General features: G+C 43.0%; 2 protein-coding genes across 3 annotated transcripts; both read right to left on the bottom strand.

The window, feature by feature from the left end:
* Nucleotides 1-165: 165 nt before the first annotated feature.
* Nucleotides 166-13911, bottom strand: CNPY3 (canopy FGF signaling regulator 3). The gene is made up of 7 exons (XM_048504798.1): nt 13888-13911; nt 13042-13132; nt 10605-10728; nt 7993-8089; nt 5234-5356; nt 2653-2770; nt 166-1414 (listed from the first exon to the last, which is right to left on the bottom strand). Exons 1-7 carry the CDS (start codon nt 13909-13911, stop codon nt 1173-1175), a joined length of 819 nt encoding a protein of 272 aa, XP_048360755.1. The 3' UTR covers nt 166-1172.
* A 1010-nt stretch (nt 13912-14921) lies between these two features.
* On the bottom strand, nt 14922-22006 carry PTCRA (pre T cell antigen receptor alpha). 2 transcript variants are annotated; one of them, XM_048508305.1, is made up of 7 exons: nt 21941-22006; nt 21537-21655; nt 18888-18981; nt 17271-17591; nt 16711-16752; nt 15787-15919; nt 14922-15113 (listed from the first exon to the last, which is right to left on the bottom strand). In XM_048508305.1, the coding sequence occupies exons 3-7, from the start codon at nt 18967-18969 to the stop codon at nt 14963-14965; spliced, it is 729 nt and encodes a 242-aa protein (XP_048364262.1). In that variant the 5' UTR covers nt 18970-18981; nt 21537-21655; nt 21941-22006; the 3' UTR covers nt 14922-14962. The 2 variants fall into 2 exon arrangements, with proteins under 2 accessions (XP_048364262.1, XP_048364269.1); XM_048508312.1 differs by lacking the exon at nt 18888-18981 and adding an exon at nt 18821-18854.
* Between the last annotated feature and the right edge of the window lie 3980 nt (nt 22007-25986).

The raw sequence follows: 25986 nt of genomic DNA, 5'->3' as shown, positions 1-25986 counted from the left end.
GCCTCCAAAGGCTTACCTGGATGCTCCATGTGATAAAATCAAGCAACAAAGTACCTTAATGTCACAAAAATGGATAAGAGCACATCTCTTCCATAAATGGAAGCTACTGCTGTGCATGTTGCACCACAGAGACGAGCCAGCGTAGGGGTTAAATGGAACAAAAGCTATGCAAAACATTTTTATTTACACACTTTGCAGCACTCCAACATATGGGAAGGATGGTCACTGCAGCAACAGAAGGCAAAGGGGTTTTGGGATAGGGCAGGAGCAGACATGTGCAAGCCATCTCTGGACTGGAGCTGCTATAGGGAATTGAACCATTGATAAGGTGAGAAGAGGACTCACCAAACAATGGAATAGCAACAAAAGCATGACACCCTTCATTGTTCCAACAGAACTTTTGCCCTCATTTCCCTCCTGGCAAGTTACATGATCTCCATATTATAAAAGGATAGAACTGGAGTCTGTTTTTAAGGACCTGATTCTGGGAATGTACCAATTTTTATCTGGCAAGTTATCTTGGCCACAGCCAACAGCAGGAAAAATGAACTGCTGGAGAGTCAGAGCTTGTCCTTATACCTAGTGCTTTTCTTGCTTAAGGAAAGAAAAAAAGAGTCCCAGTACTCATACATAAGGATGTGCTGATTTCTACCAATTCATACCTCAGGGCTTGACAGACACGCCCTGCCCTGCCCAAGACACTAGTATTCAGTACCTGTGAATACAGTCACACATACACACACAAAAAGCCCTGCTTATACTTTGCCTTAACTCCCACCTCACAGCTGTGTTTGGGGGTGGTGATGGAATCAACACAGCTAAGTAGACTCCTCCTTCAAGGGTAAGCCTCATTCAGGTAACCCAGCACCTCATCTTGTCTAGAAAGAGTTTTATGCTTGGCTTCATTACCCCTGGGGCAGGCAAAGGGCTAGCTGGGTTCCACCTACCCCGCAGCAGTAATGTGGAAGGTACAATTGCACACAATAACACTGGGTAGCTACAGTCCAAGTGGCCATGGTCGTTGTCCCTCCGGAGAGGACTTGTACTAGAATGTCTTCCCATCAACTAAGTGTCTCTATCCTGCAACTGCAGCAGGATAAAGGAAAAATCTCGATGGCCTGAATACAAGCTTGCAGCTCCACGCTCAAGCGAAGTGGAAGGGGGAGAAGAGCCTAAAGTTCATCAGCTTTGTGAGAAAGTGGAGTCACTTTCTGAATATTCTCTTCTGCCTTCTCTTGATCAAGGGCCTCCTTCGCCCCGGCCTCCACATTTTCCATCTCTGGCTCAACTGTGTCCTTGCTCCTCTTCTTAGTTTTTGCGTTCTTCTTGGTTTTGCCATCTTTTTTCTTAGTTTTCTTCTGCCCTAAAGATGCCATGTCCCCTTTCTTGCCATTCCATTTTTCTGTCAAGCAGCCTATAGAGGTGAGAAGGAAGAAAAGGTAACAGTGAAATATAGCTTCTATTCCCACTTCAATATCACACTTCATTTCTATCCAGTTTAACATAAGGATAGCTGCACTGCTCCACAGCAACATTCAAAAGGAAAAGCTATGTAATACTATTTACCGAAACAACAGAATACATCCTTGATTCCACCAGATCATTTCTGCAGATGGAGCCATTTTAGAAAAATGACTCTCTCACTTCCCATGTTTTGATGCCCACAAATGTCCCCTGAAATTCTGTACTTTGAGATCCCTTTTCCCTTAATGAAGAAGCCCATCTTTTTTTGTTGAAGGGTGGTGGCGGGGGCGGGGAGGGGGGAGTTGCAGGAGGGTGAAGTGAGAAAGTTACACTCTGTAGTTGGAAATCATTCTGCCCACAAAAAATTATCCTGATGGATCCAAGCCATGGTGTGCATGTTTTCCATGTCTTTGGAACAACTATATGCATAGAGTGACTGCGGGTCAATCACCAACTCTTTGCTCTACCTGCTGTATGGGGGTTGTGAAGAGAAAATGGACGTAGGTGAGTGCTATCCTGAGTTTTTAAAAAAATTCTTATATGATAAATGAGGACAGAAACAATTGCTTTAGGGCCTAACGTCGCATTGATCAATCATATCTACCTATGCATAAAATAGTACTTCTAGGTGGAGGAAAGCATTCCTTATTTTTTGATGATACATACATGTGATGAAGCAGACACAATCTTGCGAGAATGCCTCTTCCAAAATGGCACCTCCCAGCTTCAGTCTACCCAAGTGTTCACACTTCAAATAATTAATATTAAAAAAGATCAGCCGCCTGAACAGCCAGGAAAATCTGTTTATTCAACTAATATGCTTTTAAGTAAGTCAAGAGATTTGACTCAAGATTGCAAGAGACTACATTTCTAAGTCAACTGTAGCGTGCAGGACTGGCTTGCAACTTTGACCTCATTCCTTCTCATAACCCTAGGAATCAGGCCACTGACACTCCCATAATATACCATCAATAACATGCTTGTCCAGGGGAGCAGGGGTTCAAAGTCATATCACCTGCCTAGCACCTTGTCCTGCTGAAAGTGCCAATTCTCCTGTCTATGAGTGGCCTTATTCCCAACACCAGTTATCAGCAGCTTATCACAGTTTAAAAAACAAAACAAAAAACAGAACATTCCACTAAGTCTCTGAAACCCAACAGCCAAGCCACCACTGGGAGAGCAACTCACTGGTGTCTTTGCCTTTCAAAACGTGATTTGCACAGAGGAAATGAGACAGGTCTTCTTCCTGGTGGTTTCTGTACCAGTCTTCAATAACATCTTCGTATTCCTCCACCATTGTATCACACTAGTAGATAAGGATAGAGTCTGTCAGATATACCTCAGTGACAAAGGAAGTACCAATTATAAGACAAAAGTGTGCATAAAGCAGCAACGGCGTAGCAAGGGGGAAAAGCACCCGGTGCACCGGTGCATCCTCCACCCCCACCAACCCCCCACAGGGTGCACGCCCAGTGTGTCGCATGCACCCCTGCCCCCTTGAAAATATGCCTCTGTAAAGCAGTGTCTTTCAGTGCCTTTCATATCTTATCTGCTTATGGAATTTCTAAACATACAAGCAGGGTATCCCCGAGGACTTGCAGGGAGTATCTCCCCCCCCCCCCAATATCTCTTCCCCCACTATTTTCTCTTTTCCTTGTCCTAGAGTCCCATTCCCTATTTATTTCAGTCTTTCCCATGCATCGGCCAACCAACTTTTACATCTCCCCCGCATCCGGCAACACTAGGCCTAGTGTTACAAAAAAATGAGGCTTAGCAGGCTCAGCAACATTGCTGTGGTGGCCTAGCAACCTCCAAAATGGCCACTTTGAATTCAGTGGGCACTCTATTAAAGCTACAGGTCTTTCTGTTATTGTTTTTTTTTATAAGATTTAATATTCTTCAGCAAACCTGGGACTTTCTTCAAGTATGTACAGAAATGCCCCCATCTGTTTGTTCTATTTTGCAGCTCCATTGATTCACATACTATGGTCCAATTTGGAATTCGAGACAGGCATTGCACAATTTCACCACAAAACAGTATTTGTAACAGACCAAGCTTGTGTAGTGATTGTATAAGGAAGTCATCATGCAAATCATCCATAAATTATGTGGCCTCAGGCAAGGCATTTTTTTTTTAATTCTCAGGGGGACTGCATCTAGTGATTGAGATGCATTCCTAAATGTAACTGCTACAAGATATATGTAACTACCTCGCAACAAGATACATGTAACCAGCCTGTTACGTGTCATCACTGCTATTCTAGGACATTCTTTCCTTGATCTTTGCTTTATGGCTTCACACACCATGTAGATAACTAGGCTTTCCCCTGACACACTAGTCCCATGGGAAACAGGGTTGTTTGCGCTGACCTGTGGAGGTAGGATGCCAGGTGGCTTTATCTCTGTCTATCACTGACCTTGGGGCGCCTCTGCTCCAAACTAACTTTTTCTCACATTCCTTGGGAAAAAGGGAGGGTGTCAACATTATAATAAAACGGATAGCATAAGTCATGTTCCCCCAGAACTGGCTTTGCCAAGCTGGGTGCTTCGATGCCGATCAATAAACGCTACTGAACAACAATACAGAGTCTGTTTATTGCTTCAGGATTCAAGATCTATATATTGTGACTACAACACTGCTTTATATTATTTCTCCATCTAGCTCAGTATCTACTGGCAATGGCTGGCTACCTAAGGTCCTTTAATTGGAGACTCCAAAGAGCCAGCATACAGAACGTTAAATTAGGACTAAGGAGACTCAAACTCAAGTCCACTCTTATCGATGAAGTTTCCTGGATGATCTGGGGCTGAAGTTGTTATTTTCCTGTGGTCGCAGTGACCTATAGTGCAGGTATTCCGAGTGGATACACCATCAGCCCCTGCCAGCACGGCCAATTGGCCGTGCTGGCAGGGGCTGATGGGAATTGTAGTCCATGAACATCTGGAGTGCCATAAGTTCGCCACCACTGTTAAACTCCCTGTTAAATTATGAGGGCAGCAGCTGTTGAAACAAGACTTCTGCCAAGAATACTAAAGGGAAACTGTAACTTGTCCCCTCCTCACAGACTAAATTAAGAAGCAGAATTTACACCATGATAGTCAAACTGTACAACGATATCATATTCTCTGTTCTGCTCCACACGAAGATCCATCTTTATTTTCCAGCATAAAGTCACCCAATCTCCTTCCCATTCGAGGGAGGGAAATCCACTGTCAGTTGGTCATTTCTCATCCTCTCTAGTTCCCAAACTAAAAAAAAACAAAAAAGCCTTGTATGTCACGTTCACTACTGTAAATGCATTTACCAGATGCTCAAGGCAGCAGCCGGCAGTGCTTGACTGGGAGGAATTCTGGGGCTATTTCTTTCTGGGGTGTGGAGGCAGAGGTGGCCACTGAAGCTCTGCAGGTGATTTTCATCAGGAGGGCACAGCTTGGGGAAGCAAAGTGTGTGGGAAAAGCAATTTTACACACAGGTTGCAGAGAGAAGTGCCCACAGTGTAGAAACACACCGAGTGCTGGAAGACAGATTAGGAAATGGCAATGGAAGGGCCATAGCCTCTAATAGCCAACCAATCAGATATGTAGATCCACTGAAAAGAAAGAGAATCATAGACCCTTCAAGATATTTTGTGAAGCAGCCAGAAATACAACTTTGGCTGCTGCTCTGGTCACCCTTGCTTTAATCCAGAATACCATTTGGAAGCTTCAGTCCTTCTGAAGTGCTTCATGGTCAACTGTTCTCACTGTCAAGATGATTCAAGTGCCATACCTGTTTTTTAAGGTCAGCCACTTCTGCAGAAGTTTCATTCCAAAGCTCATAAGGAATGTCCATTACCACTTTCACTCCTTTATGCACCAGGTTATGAAGAGTTTCAAATGTCTCAGACATACCCTAAAGCAATAAGGAAATTCAAGTTAACAGACAAGCTTCAGAGGATAATTTTTTTAAAATTTACAGTCCAGAGTTCTTGCTGAGACTCAGAGTAGATTACCAAAACATAAAAATAACAATAGAAACAATACATGATATAGCACAATCAGTGCAATGATTGGGCTACAAAATTAGAAAGCAATGCAGCAAAAAAATAGAAGACAGCATACCATAAGCAATGCAAAAATTGGATTACAGAATTCAGAAAAGTATATTTACAATAAACAGGGCTATAAACTAAAGCCCGATTCCTTTTAGTGCAGTGCCTCCCTGAACAATTCCATTTTGAAAAGGAAGAGCAAAGTATGCAAACCTGGACTTACTTGCATCCATCTCTTAGAAAAAGAAGACTTCATCCCTTTCAAAGCAATGCCTAGAGATCACAGTACCACAGTAGTTTCCTTTCCTTCTCAACTGCCAAGCAAACCTTAACCTTAAGGTGACATAATAGCCATGTTTAGATATCTGAAGGGAGCTCATGTTGGTGAGGGAGCAAACTTGTTTTCTGCTGCTCCAGAGACTAGGACCAGGAGTAATGGGTTCAAGGTGAAAGAAAAGAGATTCCACCTAATCAACAGAAAAAACTTCCTGACAGTAAGGGCTGTTTGACAGTGGAATGCACTACCCCGGATCATGGTGGAATCTCCTTCTTTGAAGGTTTTTAAAGAGAGGCTGGATGGCCATCTGTCGGGAGTGCTTTGATTGTGTGTTCCTGAATTGCAGAGGGTTGGTCTTGATGTCTCTTGGGGTCTCTTCCAACTCTATGAGTCTATGAATTCTATGAAACTATTTCATGGATTATTTAGAAAAAATAAACTCAAGTTTTATCCCTTCTTGTAGGAACGTTAAATATGAGCAGGCATTTCCACCATGGCAGAGATAAATAAGAGCTATGAAATAGAAATTACCTTCATTATGCTTTCTAAAGGAATTGGTCATAACATTGTTGGTACACAGGAGCTATTTCTATTAAACTATTCCACACATATTCCAAGCAAATTTCAGGTGTTTGTTCTATGTGCCATCATAGCTGCCAGGTTAATATTTGCTAAACTTTGGAAACAAAGACAAATCCATCTCAACCGTCTTTGTTAGATCGAGTTAAGAATTTTTATTTCCTTCACAGAAATGGAGACTTTTCAAGCTGAAAACAAGTCTTAAATCATATGGATCAAACTATGTAACCTCTTCTTTGCTTTCTTGTTTACTATGCTAAATTCGCTAATACATTCTTTTCTCCTGGAGTGTATATACTTACTATTTTTAAATAAGCAGGCATTGTTTCTTAAAACCTTAGAAACTAGACAGAGATTTGTTTATATTAGTTGGGGCCAAGGGAGGGAATGAGATGGCATTTTCTAGGTTCTAGGAAGCTTCACACATGGATCTGTTTCTCCCATTATCTCGTAACAGTGGCCCCTTCCGCACACGCAAAATAATGTGTTTTCAAACCACTTTCACAACTGTTTGCAAGTGGATTTTGCCATTCTGCACAGCTTCTAAGAGCACTGAAAGCTGTTTGAAAGTGCATTATTCTGCATGTGCGGAATGAGCCAGTATCTGACCCAAAAGACCCCAAATTCCATTTCAACACATATTTTGAAACGTAACGAGTTATTCCACATTGAAAAACTCATTCCAAAATTTTTATTCTGTTTTCTTTTATTTAAACAAGTTTTACAAAAATGCATCACACACACAATAAAACATTACAAACAATAATTAAATTAGGAAAAACTACAAAACACTAATCAATTAAAAAATTAATAGAACTGTCAAAAAGCAAGCGAAGTAAAAATATTTTGCACTGTTTATGGCGAGTCAGGAGGGGTGTGGCCTCTCATCCAAATCTCTTCTGGGAGAGAATTCCAAAGGAATGTGGCCCCAACACAAAAAAAAGACATGGTTCTTCTATTGTCCCAATCATAACAGGTGCGAGGATACAACATTTGTTTTCTAGTGGGAGATTTGAAGCTGTACAGTGCAGTATTCTAAACTTCCAGGGCTTTAGGCAATAACTAATATTGCTCCAGAAATTCATAATGCTTTCAAGACAATACTGAAGAAGGACAGCTTACCTAAGGCGGCTTTGAAATAAAAGGGGTGAGATACAAGGTCTTTCAGAATGCCATGCAAGGCAAGTTAAAGTTTCTACTTAAAAAAAAAAATTAAGAACACCTCCATCCTGCCACAGTGAATGGGTTATGTTTTGGACCAGAAAAGGTGGAATTTGGAAAGAGACCCGAACTTTTATCTTCACCAATCTACTCTTGATATTTGGATAAGGTTGCCAGCTCCAGGTTGGGAAACTCCTGAAGATTTGGGGAGGGGAGGGACCTTAGTGGGTTCATGCCACAGACTAACCTCCAAAGCCGCCATTTTTTTACCCTCTGAAGTATACTTTTTTTTTAAGAGGGGAACTGATCTCTACATTCTTGAGATGAGCTGTTATAGCACTATGCAGAATTAGCCCACTAAGATAATGGAAATCAACAAACTTTGACTGTAGTAAGTCTGCAGAGGATGGCATAGTAAGACTTGTAAGAAAGTTTACTGCAGCAAACATTGGAAATGCAAGAACTGTTAAAAGTTTCAACCTTTGCAAACCGATTGCTTCCTGTCCTCTCTTTGTGCAGGTTGTACTCCAGTAGCCTGTTGCAGATATTTTCTTGTACCTCAATTAGGCGAATGTCCCTGCAGGGAGAAAAGGGTGTTAGCGAGTGGAAAGATGTCTCCACTAACCGAACTAATAAATACCAGCTGGGAAACTGAACTCTAGGATGACAAACTTGAAAAAAAAAATATCGGGAAGGTCAAGGACTCCTTCACCACATCAGCTCAAAGCTTTGAATGAGAAGTTGGATTAAGACCATAACAGCCTTGCAGGATCAGGCCAACAGACCATCTAGTCCAGCACCCTGTCTCACATATTGGCCAACCAGTTCCTCTGGAGGGTCAATGACAAGGCACAGAAGTCATCTTTATCTTGATGTTGCCTCTTGGCACTGGCATTCAGAAATCTATTGCCTCTGAATGTGGAGGTTCCCACTAGTCACCATGGCTAGGAGTCACTGATAGATTTATCCTCCATGGATCTGTCTAATCCCTCTTTAAAGATGCCTGTGCCAGCAACCATCCTCTTGCAGCAAATTTCGTAGTTTAGTAACTTATTAGTAAAACAGTATTTGCTTTTGTCCATCCTGAATCTACTGCCAATCAACATTAAGGGGGGGGGGGGGTTCCAAGGGCAGCACCTTATACTTCTTTGCCACACTGTTGCCCACTCACACAATTTGTAGAGAACTTCCTGGAGCTCTTCAGAGTCAGCCTTGGTTTTCACCATCCTGAAAAATGTTGTGTCAACTACATACATATTAAACTGTTCACTCCCAGTTCTATATTTATGAACAAACTAAACAGCACCAGCCCTACTACTGATTTGTGTAGGACCCCTCAGCTTACATCCTTCCACTGAGAAAATTGTCCATTTATTTGTACTGTCTGCTTAGTTTCATTTTGTCCATTTTTAACTCATCCTGTTATACCATGGCTGCTAAGCTTACTCAGGAATCTTTGGCGAAGTACCTTGTCAAAAGTATTTTCCAAGTCCAAGCAAAACATGTGTACTGGGTTACCATTGTCTACTTTAGGGGTGTAAAATTCATTTGTTACAAGGGCTGGTAATTACATAGATATGCTTTGGTTGGATGGGGCTTGGGGAGGGTGCCTGGACTGGTGAGCCTGCAGAGGGGTAGGGCGGATGCAGGACCAAAGTGAGGGAAAATGGCGCCCAGGCAAGCATGAGACCTGTGCCCCTGCCACGCCCGCCCTGGAACACCCCTGCACCAGCGTGTCCCGTCCTCCCCGCCCCCTTGGCACTATGCCACTGGGTGGATGCTTTAAGAGGGCTGATCAGGCCCATGAGCCAGTGGAGACAACCCCTATCTGACCTGGCGAGCCCACAGACCAGATGAGGAGTTAGGGGTTTTTTTTGCCTCAGCTGGCTAGCAGGTCTGATTAGCCCCCTCAAGGAGCCAGATGTGGCCCAGGGCCACATATTTTACACCCCTGATCAACATGTTTGTTTGTTTCCTCAAAGAACTCCTAAAAGCTGGTTAGGTAGAACTGCAGAAACCATACTGAGTTTTTCTTGGCAGGATTTGTTCTTCTATGTGCCTAATAATTACCTCTTGGAGACTCAATATAGCAATTCCACTACCTGGAAAAATTAATTCTGTTTCTCCTTGGGGGAAGAGGGGTTGGATGCAGCGAAACTGAAAATCACTTTATGAATAATCAGGCACAGCCAAGGTAGGCATCTTATTTGGTCAAGAGAACTCTATATTTATCAGGAGCTGAGGGCTAGAGCAGATTTGTATATTAAATTGTTTCTATTCACCAATTTGCGCTGACTTTTATTAACATAGCTGACTCCACACAACATGCTGTTCTATTTATGTTTAAGAGAAGAGATGGCTGAAGGCATTTTTAATTTAGAAAAGGGATCTTTTGAAAACATATTTCTGTATCCATGAAAACTAGAAACACCAAGCACAAGCCAGTAAGAGATGGGTGTCCATAACCCTGCGGTCTACCATACTATACCTACCAGTTCCACTGGTTTTAGTGAAAGTGCCCAACTTTAACTGGGTTTTCCTGCTACTTTGCTTTCAGTCACACAAAAGAACCTCATGGGCTATCCACAGCCTGTACAGTATGAAATGAGCTCACTGTGCAGGAGAAATAGGCAGTGAACACTGTCTGGGAAAAGGAATATACAGTAATAAAGAATTACTTGAAGTCGTCTTATTCTGAATCAGACTATCTGAGCATCAAGGTCAGCACTGAGTAGACAGCGGAAATGTCTCTCCAGAGCCTCACGCAGAGGTCTTTCCCATCAAAGCCACCCTGTCCTTTTAACTGACAGCACTGGAAATTGAACCTGGGATGTTTGACATGTGAACCAGATGCTCTTCAGCTGAGCTACGCAGAGTCACACCCCATTAAGCCCACTGACAGTGTCTCTGCTGAGAACTGCATTTAACAAACATGCCATTTAAAAGGTTTAGCTCTTGTTAAGGGCAGAAAGGTGGGATATAAATTTTGTAAATAAAATAGGCATAACACGGACCTCTCCAAAGAGATATTGCACTAAATGGTATAAAGAATAATTACTTCCACATGCCCATCAGAATCCCCATTCACTTACGATTTTGTGTACTTTAATTTAGATCCCCTGCCATCCAAGAATCCATACTTCGTGTCAATCACTTCCTTGGTCTTGCCAGTTTCATCAAAGGCAGATTTTAATTCCAAAGACACATACTTGCACACTAAGAAAGATGGACAGCAGTTAGTAAGGCGGCTAGATTTTAATAGCTGGGGTGTTCTTATGGCACAGAGGTGGGTAAGCTATATTGTTCAAAATGCTTGCATATATTTGAAAACTACAGTAATTAATGACAAAAACAAGAGCCACCCCAATCTCTGAATAATATTATACATTAGTGGTGAAGACAAAGAAGAGACCAAACCGAGTTGATATATTTGTACACTTCCCCCCAAAAATATGCATGTGCCAATATTTTCAGTCACATATAGTATGCAAGTACACTTGTCAAGGAGCTGAAATAGACCACAGACTCACTATAAAGTGTACATACATTTTGTTTCATACCCAGGTTTTGCTGCCTTGAGATGGTAAGTTTACCAGCAGTCACAAGCACTGTAATGAAGATCAAGTTGATTCATGTCACAGTATTCCCCATTACTATGTATGTGTGTGAAAGCTGGACAGTGAAGCAAGTTGATTCCTTTGAAATGCAGAGTTGGAAGAGAATGTTATGGATCCCGTAAACTGTCCCCCCACCAAAAGGGGAGTCTGGATCAAATCAAGTTTGAACTTTCTCTAGAAGCTTAAATGATGTAAACTGAGGCTGTCATACTTTGGCCACATAAGAAGACAAGAATCATTAGAAAATACAGCAAAGCTAGGAAAGGTTGGAGGAAGCAGGAAAAGAGGAAGATGCAACTTGAGATAGACTGATTCTATAACAGAAGTCATGGCCTTCAGTTTGCAACACCTGAGCAACTTGATGGCACTTAACACAGAGACAGAATATGGTATCAGTGCCCAAGGGCACTGCCACAAGCTTAACCACAAAGCAGATACTGGAGCTCTGATTAGGAGGCCAAATTAATTGATGTTCCATGTGAAAAACATAGACAGTTGACTGTGTTTGTTCCCTATTTCAAGGACATCACATGCACATTTCCCATCTCAATGCCAACCCTATGGTTAAATGTATTGATCACACAGTGAGGTCTCAACTAAAGGTGTCATCTGAGCCCCCCCCCCCCCGCCCCAAATACCCATAGCCTCTGGTCAGACTGCTAATGCTCTTTCCCTCCTTATTCCTCAAGAACCTTGTTCTCTAGGCAGCAAGGTCCAACCAGACTTCCTGAATTCTCACAAGATTCCTGGTGAACCAGGGAAGAAGCTTTGGGCTTCTGGGTGGGGACTGGAAGGCAGGACAGAGAAGTTAACAGGCCCTCCAGCTCCATCACTAGAAGTTTATCTCAATCACTTGTTCAAAGGTCTACAAGGCAAGAACTCTGTTTAGGCCAAGAATTCACGTTTTCAAACCAATTTTTTTTAATCCTCAAGCTTTATCTCTTTTCTCCAGCAACTAGATGAAATTCTATTTATTTTTATTTCAGAATCTTAGAACTTAGCCTTGTCTTATTCGACCTCAAAAATGCCTTGGGATGAGGCAAGTCATTCCCATTCAATTGACAGGAAATTAAGGAAAAAGCTCCTCTTCCCACATTAATATATATTTTTATTTTTTGCTACACAGACTTTTGAAAATAACTGGAAAACCATAAAATTTCACATGCAAAAGCTCATGCAAACACACTTCACCACAGATTCATATGCTGTAAACCTAATCAGAAAACCACATCTGATAACTGCTTGTTAATACACAAAGGGTCATGAAACTCACATACAACAACCACTATGCAGATTCCATGCTATTTTGTGCAGGAAAGCAATTTCTTATAAGAAAATGTATAATGTATGAAGCAGCCTTTGGAGACTTATTCTGGGATACCAAAGCAGGAAATCCCTAGATCACTTCTGTGACCACAGTCCTTTCTTAGAAGTTGGCCTTAGAACTTCTCCTTTCGTTGGCTAACTCCTTCGTCAAAACTCCCACTACTCAAAGAACACCGAAAATGTTTAGAGCCACAAGAATAGGGAGGCACACGGCCTTCACGTCCTCCTGCAAACCTCTCTTTTCAACAGTTTTTTGTCATTTTCCCTATTCCTCTCGGTAAACACATTTTATGTGTCACTGCATTCATCCACAATCACCCTTTCCTATGCTTGTCTATCTCCATCCTACTGCCGTTCTTAATTATCAATTTTGCCAGGGGAGACCTCTCTATTTTTGCTTAGTCCCATCCTGTAAGTTGCCAAAAGTAATGACAGAAAGCAGCTTCTGTTGGACTCATTTTCTAGACTAACGGGCATGATCACACGGTGGCACCGTGAATCTGCAGCCACCATGCAGAACATCCTGCAGTCGCTTCCCAACCACCCACCCGGTGCTTCGCCATCCCATCCCCCTCCCCGCTCTCACCTTCGCATTTACTAGGGAGCTTCACCTCCACCTCTGCTGTCGTCGGAGATTTGGCTCTCCAGCCCAGGGTTGCAACCAGCGGTGGCAGAACCTACTCCACAGGAGCACCGCGGTGGGACCCCAGGAAGCCATGTGGGCCCCCTCTTAGGGCTGCCACGCTTCCACCGCACACACCACTTCCCGCTCAGCGCTTCCGGGAATCTCCCCTCTCTCTAAGCGTAACTACAACAACCACAAACACCGGCCAATCTCAGTCGGCAGCGTGTCACAATCCGGCCAACCGACAGGCGCACACTCCAAGTCCTTAAGTTACCAACCAATCAGAGAGTTTCGAACGCACTCGCTTCCCCAATGAGGAACGCGGAAAGTGTTCTTTCGCGGCTCAGCCTCCTCCGTGATCGGTGCATCCTTGCCTTGTCCCTCTGCCGGGAAGGCCCGCCCCTTTCAGTACAATAAGGTCGTTCGCCGATTATGCGCAGAATTGTTACTTTTTTCCCATTAGAACCTAAGGAGGATCTTTACACGGAAGGAGAGTATTGGTCTACCTAATTCACTACTGCATCCTGCCAGATAGAAAATGTTTGCTCATCGTTTGAGCCCTAGAGCTGCTTCAGACTCTTGCAATTCAGTTAGCAGTATTATTCTACGCAGGTCAGCCTACTGTCAAGTAAATGTGTTGCACCACTAATTAACACGTGCACGCATAATTTTTATTTTTATTTATTTTCACATACATTACGAACAAGGCCACCACATAAGTCCAAATGGTATATTAAATTTAATGTCTGCACTTAAACCTAAGCCATCATGATGCCTGGATATACTTTTAAGAACTTCTGATAATACAGTTAAATTCAAGGTACCATACATAGCCGTATTCTGTTGTCAGACCTTGGACTCTAATTATGTGTCACTTTAGATATAATTATAGTGAAAGAACAGACTCATAATAACTGGACAGCAAATTTAGTAATATAAAGAGGATAACAAAAACATCCCCAAATATATCAAGCAGTAATAAAATTATAACAAGAAGATTATCTATTCCATATTCCTCACAAACAGGATTCTAAAAGGGTGAGAGGGTTGGCAACCTCCAGATTGGGATGAGGGCCTCCAGGTGGGACCTGGGGATCCCCTGGAATTACAGCACATTTCTAAACTCCAGAAATAAGTTCCCTTGGAGAAAACAAATGCTTTGGAAGATGGACTCTATGACACTGTACCCCACCAAGGTTCCTGTTCTTACCAGGCTTCAAATCACCAGGAGTTTCCAAACCTTAATCTGCCAACTCAATCCCTTATCTCCCACCAGTGGTCATGAGTGGACCCAGCAACCCTACTTCCAGATGTCACCTGGAGATCTCCCACTGTTATAACTGATATTCAGATGACCAAAATCAGTTCCCCTGGAGAAAAAGGCTGCTTTGGAATGTGGTCTATATGGCATTACACTCTGCTGAGTTCCATCTCCAAACCCTGCCTTCCCCAGATCCACTGCCCAAATCGCCAGGTATTTCTCAGTTCAGAACTAGCATCCCTAGTGGAAGGCCCAATCTTCCATCAGGATTTGTGCACAGACAGAACATGAGCTTCTGATTCAGTCACAGGTAGTCAATTATCAGCATCAAAGGAAATCAAATAGAAGGCCACGGCAAAAATGGCTATTCGAAGCTTTGAAGTGAAGACTTCCTTCCTCTCCAGGATAGTTAATCATGTTCTTTGATTGGAATGTTCTCTGAACCTCAGCTTACATTTGCTATTCACAGATTACTGTAGTTCAGACCATGGAAAGGTATGAATCAGGATCTACCACACATCTTTCTTTTTACTGAGATATGCCCAGAAGCTATTATGGTAAAAACATATTCAGGAGTATGTCACGTTGAACTCAAGAAGCTTTATTACTGATTAAACAAATTTAGGAACCTGCAGTAAGTTTTCTTAACTCTGTAATCCATTGCTTTTCGTGCCATCCATGGTAAATGTATACTGGAGTAGAATCAAATCTGACTTGGTATTGATGAACTGAAGGACACTTGTGCGACTTCAGATGTGGTGACATGTCTTCTCTAAAAAGAGAGAGAGAACAATATGACAAGCGGAGAGATTCATTGATATATTTGTTACATCTGATCACCATCCTTCAACGGGGGATGATATGTGTGAAATTACCCTTTTTATGATTGCAAGAACCCTGCAAGTTGGACTTAGTTATAGTACAGGGGGATATATATCCATGAGTGAATTAGGCTAGAGAAAATGACTTGTCTGAAGCCATTCAGTAAGCATTTTGGCTGAGTGGGAATTTGAACCCAGATTTCTTCAATAGAAATGGAAGACAATGAAGATTTCTCACATTGTCCTTGAAGTGCGGTTCATATTCTTGATCCTCATCTAAGCAGAAGTCAGTGTATTTTAACTTGGAGAACAGCACAAACAATAATGATCTGCATTCATTTTGATCATCACAAAACAGCAACAGAGAAATAACCTAGCCTTTAAAATTATCAAATGTGAAGATCCCATTTACTGTGAGTAAGACTTAATGAAGGAATAATCTTCCTGAAGCTGCTGAAACTGGAGAGTAAACAATACTCCAAGGTAATTCTGAGGTTTTGCACCAGCATCCTCTGAAGCACTGGGCACATACTCTTGTAATTTTTCAGCAGCAGCTCTTTTGCCTCCTTAGTTGAGTGTGGAATGTTACACAATTAAAATGTTATATGTTGAAGCTATTCTTACCTCTTATAAAGAAAGCAACAAGTAATCAACACGTCAGAAAGCATAAATTTGAACAGCAACAGTCGAATGGCCAAAAGAAGCAGCATCTGAGAGCAGATATGTTGAGTTTCAGTGGATGATATCCAATCCTGGGCTGTTAACAATAAGTAATAAATAAAATTACTGACCCTGCATCTTTTTGGACAATTACTCTGAAGCACCACCTTGGCAAAACACATAGGGAGTTTGACTTTATTTTGTACAACTGGCCTTGGTCTAATGTTTTATTTCCTGTGACAGGTGTAGCCCTGTTGTTTCTCCTTATAGTGAATCAAATTCTGGTCTTTATACTTTGATAATTCTGGAGTTAATTAAGTCTTCATTGCATGTGAAACAAAAGTCTTGTCAGATTTGAATGCCTTTCCCCCTGAAAAGCTGCATCCAGCTGAGAATTCATAATGCATCTGAAGTCGGCCCACGAGGGTCGCAAGGAAGTGGCGAGACGCAGCGATATCATCCGGTGGAGAGAGCCAAAGGCAGGAAGCGTGATCCGTGGATCTGGCAACTCTGCCGTGGTCTGGTCCCTGGCACCTTTTATTAGGGTTTCACAGGAGGCGGATCGGGAGGCGGGAGAGCGGGAGAATACTGTACAGTACATGACTCATAGGGGCTGCGTACGTGAGAGAGGAAACGTTCCTGTCCGGGCCTAATCCATACCTGGGGGCAAGCGCCCCTTTGTCCCTTTGTCTGGGACATCTTGTGACAGTGAGTCAGGCATCTCATGACCTATGACTCATGGGGGTCTTGGGGCAGTGGTGAGCTGGTGCCTTCAGCGGGCACACAGATGGCGCAGGTGTGCTTGTGCTCTTTCTGAGGCTCTGCTGGGTTCGCGGGGCTCATCCCTACATGCATCAAGACTGGAAAAAAGGAAACATTTCTGCTTACTTGTGCAGTTTTCATCCAAGCATGAATCTTCTTTACTTTCTTCTATAAGACAAAAGGAATATTAGACTGTTATAGAGGAAAGATCAATAACTCTCCTTGCAGTTACTAGCTTCTGTTTTCCAGTATTCTCCAAAGTATTCAAGTTGATTGCACATTTGAAGTTCTTGAAATATGCACAATCTGTCCTCACCTTTCAACTTGCAGAGGGAATCTGTGCAAATGTATATAGGGGGAAGGTCAGCTTCTGTGGATGCAGCAGAAGGCGGGTACCAAGGACCACCAATACAGCCCAGCAGCTAGGTGTAGGGGTTTCCTTTGGCTATTTATGGCTTGGTTAGAATGAAACTGTTTTTTTGCTGTAATCACAGTATATTGGGATGAAGCACCTTGATTATAAGAGAGGTAGGGGTAATACAAATTACGTAGTTACTCCAGTGTAAGCCCACTAAAATCAATAATTCCAAGTGGGATTGCACTGTTTATTAATTATCTTTCCAGAGACTAATCTTAACTAATAACAACATACATGTGAGGTAGGGATTTTTCCCCTTGATAAATACCAGAGATTTGAAGAGAAGTAGTGTTCCACATCCTTGAAGTTTTGTTTTCGGCAACACAGCAAGTAACTGCATCCCATGATTCAAATTCCTTGGTGTGAATGGCAAGCTGAGAGATTGTGCTGACACTATCATCTCCTTCTCCAGAAACCGTATAGGTGAAAGACTCCAGCAGGCTCCCATTTCCATTGGAAAACCAAACATCACCTGACGCTTCCTCTGAGAGGTCATTCACCACACAGACCACCAGTGTCTTCCTTTCACCATTTATTACCACATTTAATGGCGGTGCCATAATTGGAAATGAGCCCCAAGAGCTACCTGCTGTTAGAATAAAATTCTCTGTTATAAAGGTGAATGCACAAAGTATGGAGCATAAGTTTGTATAATGTAACAGAATGGGAGGGCTATTGGTTCCCTGTATGTCAAGGACTCTCCTGGGATTTTGGACGTCTTTCCAGAAAAGCTGGATTTAGTTTTTTCCTAACACAATAACAATGCAATTGAAGCAGCATTATACCCTTCTAAATCTATTAAACTCCCTGAGCAGAGAAAGGTACAACTGCTCAGGATGGAGCTGTAAGGGAGGCAACATTGTGGAAGACAAGTTCACAGTGACATTTTATAAAGGAAAGAATGGGAGAGCTACAGAATGGAGGAAGCAGCTTGCATTAGAGTAGATGTATCCACACCTCATTGGATATTGCACCACTGTTATGCTATAGCGAGAACTCACTGGACTGGGATTTTGCAAACAACTGCAACAATAACATAGTATGCTGTGGGGTGCAGAAAATGTGGCACAGCTGTTAAGTGTGTTGGACTTAAATATTCTTAGATCAGAGATGTCTTAGATAGAAGCTGCATGGAGTCACAGGGGCCTCAGTCAGCAATGTGTTCTTTGTTAGCCTTGCCTTGACCCTGTCCCCCACTTTAATATCCCAGCTGAATTATTACAGTTCCTGGGTAGCAAATCACCAACCAAAGGGCAACATAGACTTCTGATTAAGCATGCTTAGTAGACTTTTATGATATTACAGTCATGCATAGGAACCTCCCAGCCACGAGAAGTTCTTTGCATACCTTCCCCAGATGCATGCAATAGCCATGCGCCCTGTGAATGAACAGAATGGTTGTGGCCATATTAACTCTTAGAAGTAGAAGTAAGCCAATTAAACACAATGGGACTTACTTCTGAGCAAATGCACACAGTGATTGGGATGTTTCTTCATGTTGGATGGTGGCCACAGTCAGCCAAACCAACTTCAGAGAAAAAACAAGGAATGGTCTTGAGGCATTTTAAAAGATAAAGTATGTGCCAGAACACATTGGTTAGTGTTCAAGATGCCGCAAGGCTCCTGTTTGCCTGTTTTTTGGTTCAGCTTGTACTGCTGAAGGTTGTGGTGAAAGGTTGCTTCTTGCAAGAAAGGCAAGATAGAAATTTAACTCATAAAGTAACTGAATTCCTGCCTTGGAAATGTCAGGAGCAGAACAGTCTAAAAACAGAGAGGACAACTGTACACTTTTCTGTCTAGTGGATGGGGTCAGCTTACCTTTTCTTTGTTCTCTTGAAATGGCATCTGACCCCTACAAGTGAGTAAGAAAGGAACATTTACTTACCAGCCAGAAGCTGAAGTGCTGCACTAGTCAGAAGGTACCCGACTGGCTTCCAAACCAATTTAATGTGGAGACCCTGTGGCATCTTTCAAGAACCCTGAATGCAGACAGAGTGCTGGTGACAATGTGCCAAGCTGTACGTTTGTATTTCTTCCTGTCTGACTTAGGGCTTCTCTTCCCATCTCTAACAGCCGGGTGCAGCTGCCTAAACACAGCTGCTCTCTACTGAACAACCCCCTCCCACCTCACACACTCTTGATTCAACTGTTGGTGTGTCTCAGATTGACAGGAGGAGGATGTAATAGGAATGACAGCCTCCAAATGGGGCCTAGGGATCTCCAGGAATTATAGCTCACTTCTTCAGTTCCCCTGAAGAAAATGGAGGCTTGGAGGGTGGACTCTATGGCATTGTATGTCACAGAGTTGAGTTCCTTAACCTCCCCCAACAAATCTCCAGGAATTTTCCAACCTGGAGCTGGAAACCCTATACCCTACCCCTGCCAATGTCCATTGGGGACCTGGAAATCTGAAGTCATAAAAGCAGTGATGGAAAACTAAATTGTGTCATAGTTAAAAGCATCAATTGTGCTACTATGTGTATGCCTTCATTTCCTGTGATTGCTAAAAAAGTGTAGGATGTGGTAGGAACAGTGGCGTTCCTGCCTAGGGACAGGGGGTACCCTTTGTCCCCGGGCGCCCCCCATTTGGTCACATGGGGGGGCGCCAACATTTCAGGGTTGTTTGTGTGTTTTTTAATGTTTTAAGTGTTTTTTCACGTTCCGCTCAGTGGGGCGCATTTTTTATATAGCAACACCAAAACCAGTGCACCATCCAGTGACTGCTCCTGATAATACTGAATCTCAACATTTCAGGATGTTTGGTTCAGGTAGGCAAAGTTAGGACCCTCAGAAGGGGTGCCCCTTATCCCCATTGTTTTCTTAATGCCGGAGCTAACTCTGGAGATGGGGGTTAATTCCATTTGAGGGACCATAACTTTGGTCCCCCCCTGAACATAACTTCACCAAACTTGGGTGGCATCATAAGAATAGTTAACAGATGATACCCTGAAATTTTGGTGTCACTAGCTTTAAAAAATACATCCCTCCCAGGCACCCTGCAAGAAATTTTGCCCAAGATTCTTTTGTTTTGCAGTGACTTTGCTCCATTGTAGTGCCTAATGGGGACTTTCTGAGTGTGCAGGCAGGCTGCAACATTTTTGAAGATAGAGGCACCAGACTTTCAGGGTGGCTCCAGGGAGGGCTTCCTGGTAATAGCATCCACAGGTTTGGAAACCTTTGCTTCTGGGGGGTCTGAATTTTATGTATTCTCAAAAGGCTTATTTTGTTTCCCCACTCCTTATTATGAAAGCCTGTGGGCTGAGTTCTCTCAGAACTCTCTCTAACTCCCCCCCCCCCCTCCAGAAGCAAAGCTCACCAAGCTTGGATGCTACTGTTCAAGGCCTCTTGGAGCCACCTTGAAAGTCTGGTGCCTCTATCTTTAAAAAAATGCAGCCTCAGAAATTCCTCATTAGCTACAATGGAGCAAAGCTCACTGCAAAACAAAGAATCTTAAGGCCTTTCTTGGGGTGTCTGGAGGTGGGTGTATTTGTAAAGTTAGTGATAATTAAAATTTTCAGGGTATCATCTGTTAACTATTCTTATGATGCCACCCAAGTTTTGTGAAGTTAGGTTCAGGAGGACCAAAGTTATGGTCCCTCAAATGGGTAGTCCCCATCTCAGGTTAGCTGCCATTGAAAACAATGGGGATGGGGGCATTCCATTTGGGCGTTCATAACTTTGCTGCCCCTGAACCAAACATCACCAAACTCAGGTGGTATCATCAGAACAGTCTCTGGATGATGCCCTGAAATCATGGTGCTGCTAGCTTTAAAAATGCGCTCCCTGCAGGTTGAAAAAACACCAAAACTACCCCCCAAAAGCTCAAATACCTTTGCATTCGCGATTTGTTCATATTTAAGTAGGACATAATCGGACAATTTTTGTCCCACGTGCTCCACTTGCCCAGACTCCAGCCAAATCTACTATTTGTTTCATCTGAATCTCCAAACTCCTCAGCAAGTGATGTTGTTTCAGGGTGGGGGAGAATCGACACTAAATAGCATCACTTTTCAATTTTGTCTTAGCGACCGGGGTCCTTTGTGATTCTCCCTTAGCTGTAGATTTAAAAGAAGAATCTGAGCTCCCTAGTTTAAACACCATTGAAAGTGATGCTGTTTGGGGGTGGATTCCACTGGAGGTGTTTTGTGAGAGATGAGGCTGACATTTGTTTGGTAAATGTTTTGCTGGGGGTGATTTGTGAGAGATTTACATGCTTAATACCCACTTGCACTGGCTTGGAGTTGTTTCTCAGGCTAACAACCTACCTCATAGGATTGTTGTGATTAGGAAATTAGGGAAAGAGTTGGTGGGGAGAGAGCCATGTATGTTTTGCTGGGAGTGGGAGGTGTTTTGTGAGCTGGTACAAAAAATCATTGTTTGGTCATGGTGGAGGAGGGTGGCCACCCATACGCCGGGTGGGGGGGGGGGGCGCCAAACTCAGGTTTTGTCCCCGGGCACCAGTTTGCCTAGGTATGCCCCTGGGTAGGAAGCCCACCATTTTGCTTTCTGAGAGTCATAGGTATGCACTACTTACCCTGCAGCTGAGAAGCAGTCGATTCTTGAACTGCTCTGCGGCTCCATGGCAGTTATGGCAGTATTCCTTCTGATTAGAGGAAACACTCTAGAGGTCTGCTTTGTACTCCACAGAAGTGCCTGTTCACACAAACAATCCTGGGCTGATTAATTTCTTAACACACACCATAACTCTTTGACCAATCAGGAAAAGTGCTCCTGATTAATCAGACGATTGCTATTAATGTAAAAGATTATTTAAACAAGTGCTTGTGTTCCACACGATTCATATACAAAGCAGGTTTTTTCTTTAGAGTTATAGTTTTTGCTCATATAGCAATGTATACCAATATAATCGATTTACCGTTGGCAGATTTATTTACCCGGGAGTCGGCTCTAATACTTTAATTTCTGCTATGTACTTACTGAGGAGCAGAAAGTAAAACGTGAGAAAGCAGCATTCTTCTGACACGTGCTCAGACAGGCTGAGAGATTCCCCCTGCTAGGAAACCGTTCTTGGTATAGCCCTGCCCCCCTCTCTGGCCAGATGGTAATTCCCAGGAAGTGGCAAGTGGAGGAGCCAGGCCGGGATTTTGCTTTGGAAGAGGACTCCTAACAGTGGCATGGGTGCGGTTCGAGGGCGGTTATGGGATCAAGAATGACAGCAGGCTTGCAAGGGCTACATTTTATGGACCTTTACTGGACGGTGAGTTCCAGTGAACCCCGCTGTGCCTTTTCTCGAGGAAGCACGCATCGGCCCGGGATGCATCACATGCACACACAGCACAGGGGCTGGGAGCTAGACCTGCAGATACGGCCCTAGAAAGCTGAGGAGGTGTTTCAGGGCCTTTCCGCTTCTTTGGACTTTTTAACTGGGCTTTTTAAAGGTTCGTTAATTAATTATACTTATGAGCCTCCCTTCCCCTTCTAGGTGCAGGGCGACTTCCAACAATGTATAATATAAATGTATAATAGAATACAATAAAACGGAAAATTAAAACATGTCAATTCAATAAATTAACTTTAAAAATCCGATGGCGAACCTTAAAATCCGATCCCCAGAACTATTAAAATAGGAGCGCGAAAGATGGGAGAAGAATGGAAGGTGGTTTGCTTTATTGTATATTTTACATTTTGATTTGTAAGCTGCATTGAGCCACTAGGAAAGACAGTAATAAATAAGTTTACATTCAAATAAGTCAGCCAGAATCGAGTCCAGTTGCATCTTAGAGACAAACAGGATTTTTGGAGTATAAGCTTTCGAGTTTCCTTTGTCTGATGGAAGCTTGTCTCCAAAGCTTGTACAATGAAAATCATGTTGGGCGGTGCTACAGAACCCAAATCTAGTTCTAACACGCCTACCTTCTGAAATACAAATAAATAGGTAAATAAAGATGAGATGGATAAAGGCATTTCCAGGACAAGCATTTAGGGGCAATTGTCCAGGGAAAGAGATGGTAGCTGGGGAAACAGAGTAGGGAGTGAAAGGCAGAATATGTAGACACAGAATTTTCACTTGTTTGTGCTTTTCAAGATTTATGGTTAATTATTATTTTAAAAGCTGTTGGGATTTTCTTTCCAGTGTTCACAAGATAATTGGTTTCCCTAGATCACTTTGTGAGTTGTGTGGTACAGACCGGATATTCCCTATCATAGTTCACAGCTCATCCTAAGCAGTGGGTTTAGAAAAGTGTGACTCGGTATTTAGGACAGCACTGTTAGTCCTGACACCTTGATAGCTATTTTCTCTGTTACTAACATTGTATCTGTGGAGTAAATGGATAAGGGAAGTCTCTTAAATTTTTCATGAGAACATAAGAGCCCTGCTCTATCAGACCACTGATCCAGCTAGTCTGGCATTCAGTCTCACAGTAGTCAACTAGTTTTTCTGGAAGGCCAACAGGGAATAGAGACCAAGGCCTTCATCAAGTTTTGACACATTTCTCCTATATAAATTGCAGACAGTTAACAGCTGTGAGTTTTGTTCTACATCCACCTTTCTGCCATTCTCAGAATTGGAAAGTACAGTTCCCTCTTGTGATTAGCTTGCTGCAGGTGTGGTTTGCACAACCGCTTCTTGCAGATGGCTGAACCTCTCCCGCCCAGTAGACTGTGTGGTGGCTGGAGGCACTGTGAAATGTCTCTATGTGGTCGCCCTTGAAATGTTTTTGTGGAGGGAATTTCCCCTATACAAGAGAAGGGTGGAATGAACCAGAAGGACTGGCAAATACTCCAGTCTCTAAGCTCAGCTTCAAGTGTTGCTTTTGCTTTCCATCCTCGGTGTGTGTCAGCTTTGTAGGATAAATCACCCTGTCACCAGTGATGAAAGTGGATCCCCCCTCATCCACAGAATTCCATAAGATCCCCTTTCTGAAAATAGTTTTTAACTGTGGCAATATTTTGAATTGAGTAAGGAGTGGGTATTTACACCTGCAGCAAGTGTAAGCTGGTTGCTCGTATGAAGAAGAGTTTGGATTTATATCCCCCCTTTCTCTCCTGTAGGAGACTCAAAGGGGCTTACAATCTCCTTGCCCTTCCCCCCTCACAACAAACACCCTGTGAGGTGGGTGGGGCTGAGAGAGCTCTGAAGAACAGTGACTAGTCCAAGGTCTGAATTAGAATATGCAACTCTGTGCATTATTGAAACAAAATTCTAGGGTGAAGGACTGTGTGGGAATCAGATGCTGGTCTGTCCCTCCCATAACGTCTTTCCAATTCTGTCAAGTCTGTCCCATGTACATCACCTGTAGAGTCTGCAGTCACCAGTTGCAATGCTAGCCTTTATATCTCTATTTGTGTAGGCTTGCCACCTTTAGAGTTCCATTAATTTAATAACTTAATAATGATCATAGAATATCTAATGCTTTATTGCTTCTTGTCCTCAAGTTAAAACTGCATTTGTTTTAAATGTGGAAAAATCTTTCTTTTCAGGCTTGCTCGTGGTGCTCTTTCCCTTCTTCTGAGACCTGGGTGAATAGTCTGATGTAACGTATCTTCTGCTAATTGTAGAATGGAGCCTTCAGTAATTAACTGTCATCCCATTACTGATGGTGATAGAAAGAAAGAGACTGAAGAGGACCTGGCAGACCAACCCCCTGCTCCAGAGACTTCTGCTTCTTTTTCTGAGATCCTTCACCTGGTCCAAAAGGGACAGAACATTCCTGGACTCCAGAAACTAAATATCACTGCAACACACAAGAGCCCAACACCTTCTCAAATGGCCCGCAGACCCAAACCCTGGGAAAATACTCCTTAATGAAGAGAAATGCCTTATGCCTTACATTTGTACCAGGAACAAGGAATATTAACTAAGACCCATTGAACAGATGGTCATTTGCGTTTGAGATTCAGTATCCCTACTGCATGTTAAACTCTGATGGCTTGCAAAGTCATGGGGCTTGTGGTCAAGTGGCATTAAGGTAATGATGTGGTTAAGCAGTAATTAACTGCTTTTTGCCTGCTATTCTATAAATTTCCACTCTTGTATCTTTACTAAAACATTAAAATTGTTGACCTGAGAAATCCAAATACAGTACCAGGAAAGCTGAATCCTGTGACTTGTATACTTATGTAAATTGAACAGATTTATATTATGCTTAATGTTGTTGCATAATTTAGTGTGCACTTTTATTTTTTGTATATTGTGCTTTTGCAACAACTTCCTTATCCTGCCTGCCCTCCCCACCCCACCCCAGCTACCAAGCCGGGCCAGCCACAGTGCTGGCGACCCACCGCTGTCCTGCTGGGGCCAGCAACAGACTCCCCATTCCTCCCCTCAACCCTCCCACTACCACAAACACCAAGCCAGGCCCAGCGGAACAGCAGCAGCAAGCAGCTCTCCCACTGGGCCAGGCAGCAGCCTTCCCATTCTCTTGCCCACTTTCCCCCACCCCCCCGGCCCAATCACCAAGCTGGGTCCACCCACCTGCCTCCCCCCAACACATCACTCATTCACCCACCTGTTCATAGTCCTTTGGGACTATTTTCTACTGCAGAAACATGCACAGCACCACTACTGACTGGTGGGACAGGATATAGTTAAGCGTGCAAGAAAACACTGCAAAAACAACTGGATCTGAATAATCTTTAAGGAAGCGTGGTACAGCGGTTAGAGTGTCAGACTTAGATCTGGGAGATCCTGGTTCAAATATCCGCTCTACTATGGAAACTCATCGGGTGATCTTGGGCCAGTCATACTTTCCCAGGCTAACCTTCCTCACAGGGCTGCTGTGCGGATGAAATAGAGAGAGGAGAATGAGGTAAGCCCCCCCCTGGTGAGAAAGATGGAATAAACCCTAGATACTACAAAAAGAGCCTCAAAACCTTTTAAAAGGATATTTTAATTTAATTTCAAAAACCTAACCCATTTGCACTGTATAGACCGACCATTAGTTAAGCATTGTAATATCTAATGCAGAAATAGTAATTACTTTAATAATTTATTCTTGGATTTGCCTTATCAGAAAGACATA

The sequence above is a fragment of the Sphaerodactylus townsendi genome, linkage group LG01 (assembly GCF_021028975.2).
Source record: "Sphaerodactylus townsendi isolate TG3544 linkage group LG01, MPM_Stown_v2.3, whole genome shotgun sequence".
NCBI classification, from domain to species: domain Eukaryota; kingdom Metazoa; phylum Chordata; class Lepidosauria; order Squamata; family Sphaerodactylidae; genus Sphaerodactylus; species Sphaerodactylus townsendi.
The sequence above is the reverse complement of the archived record's forward strand: the minus strand, read 5'-3'. Positions and strand labels throughout refer to the sequence as shown.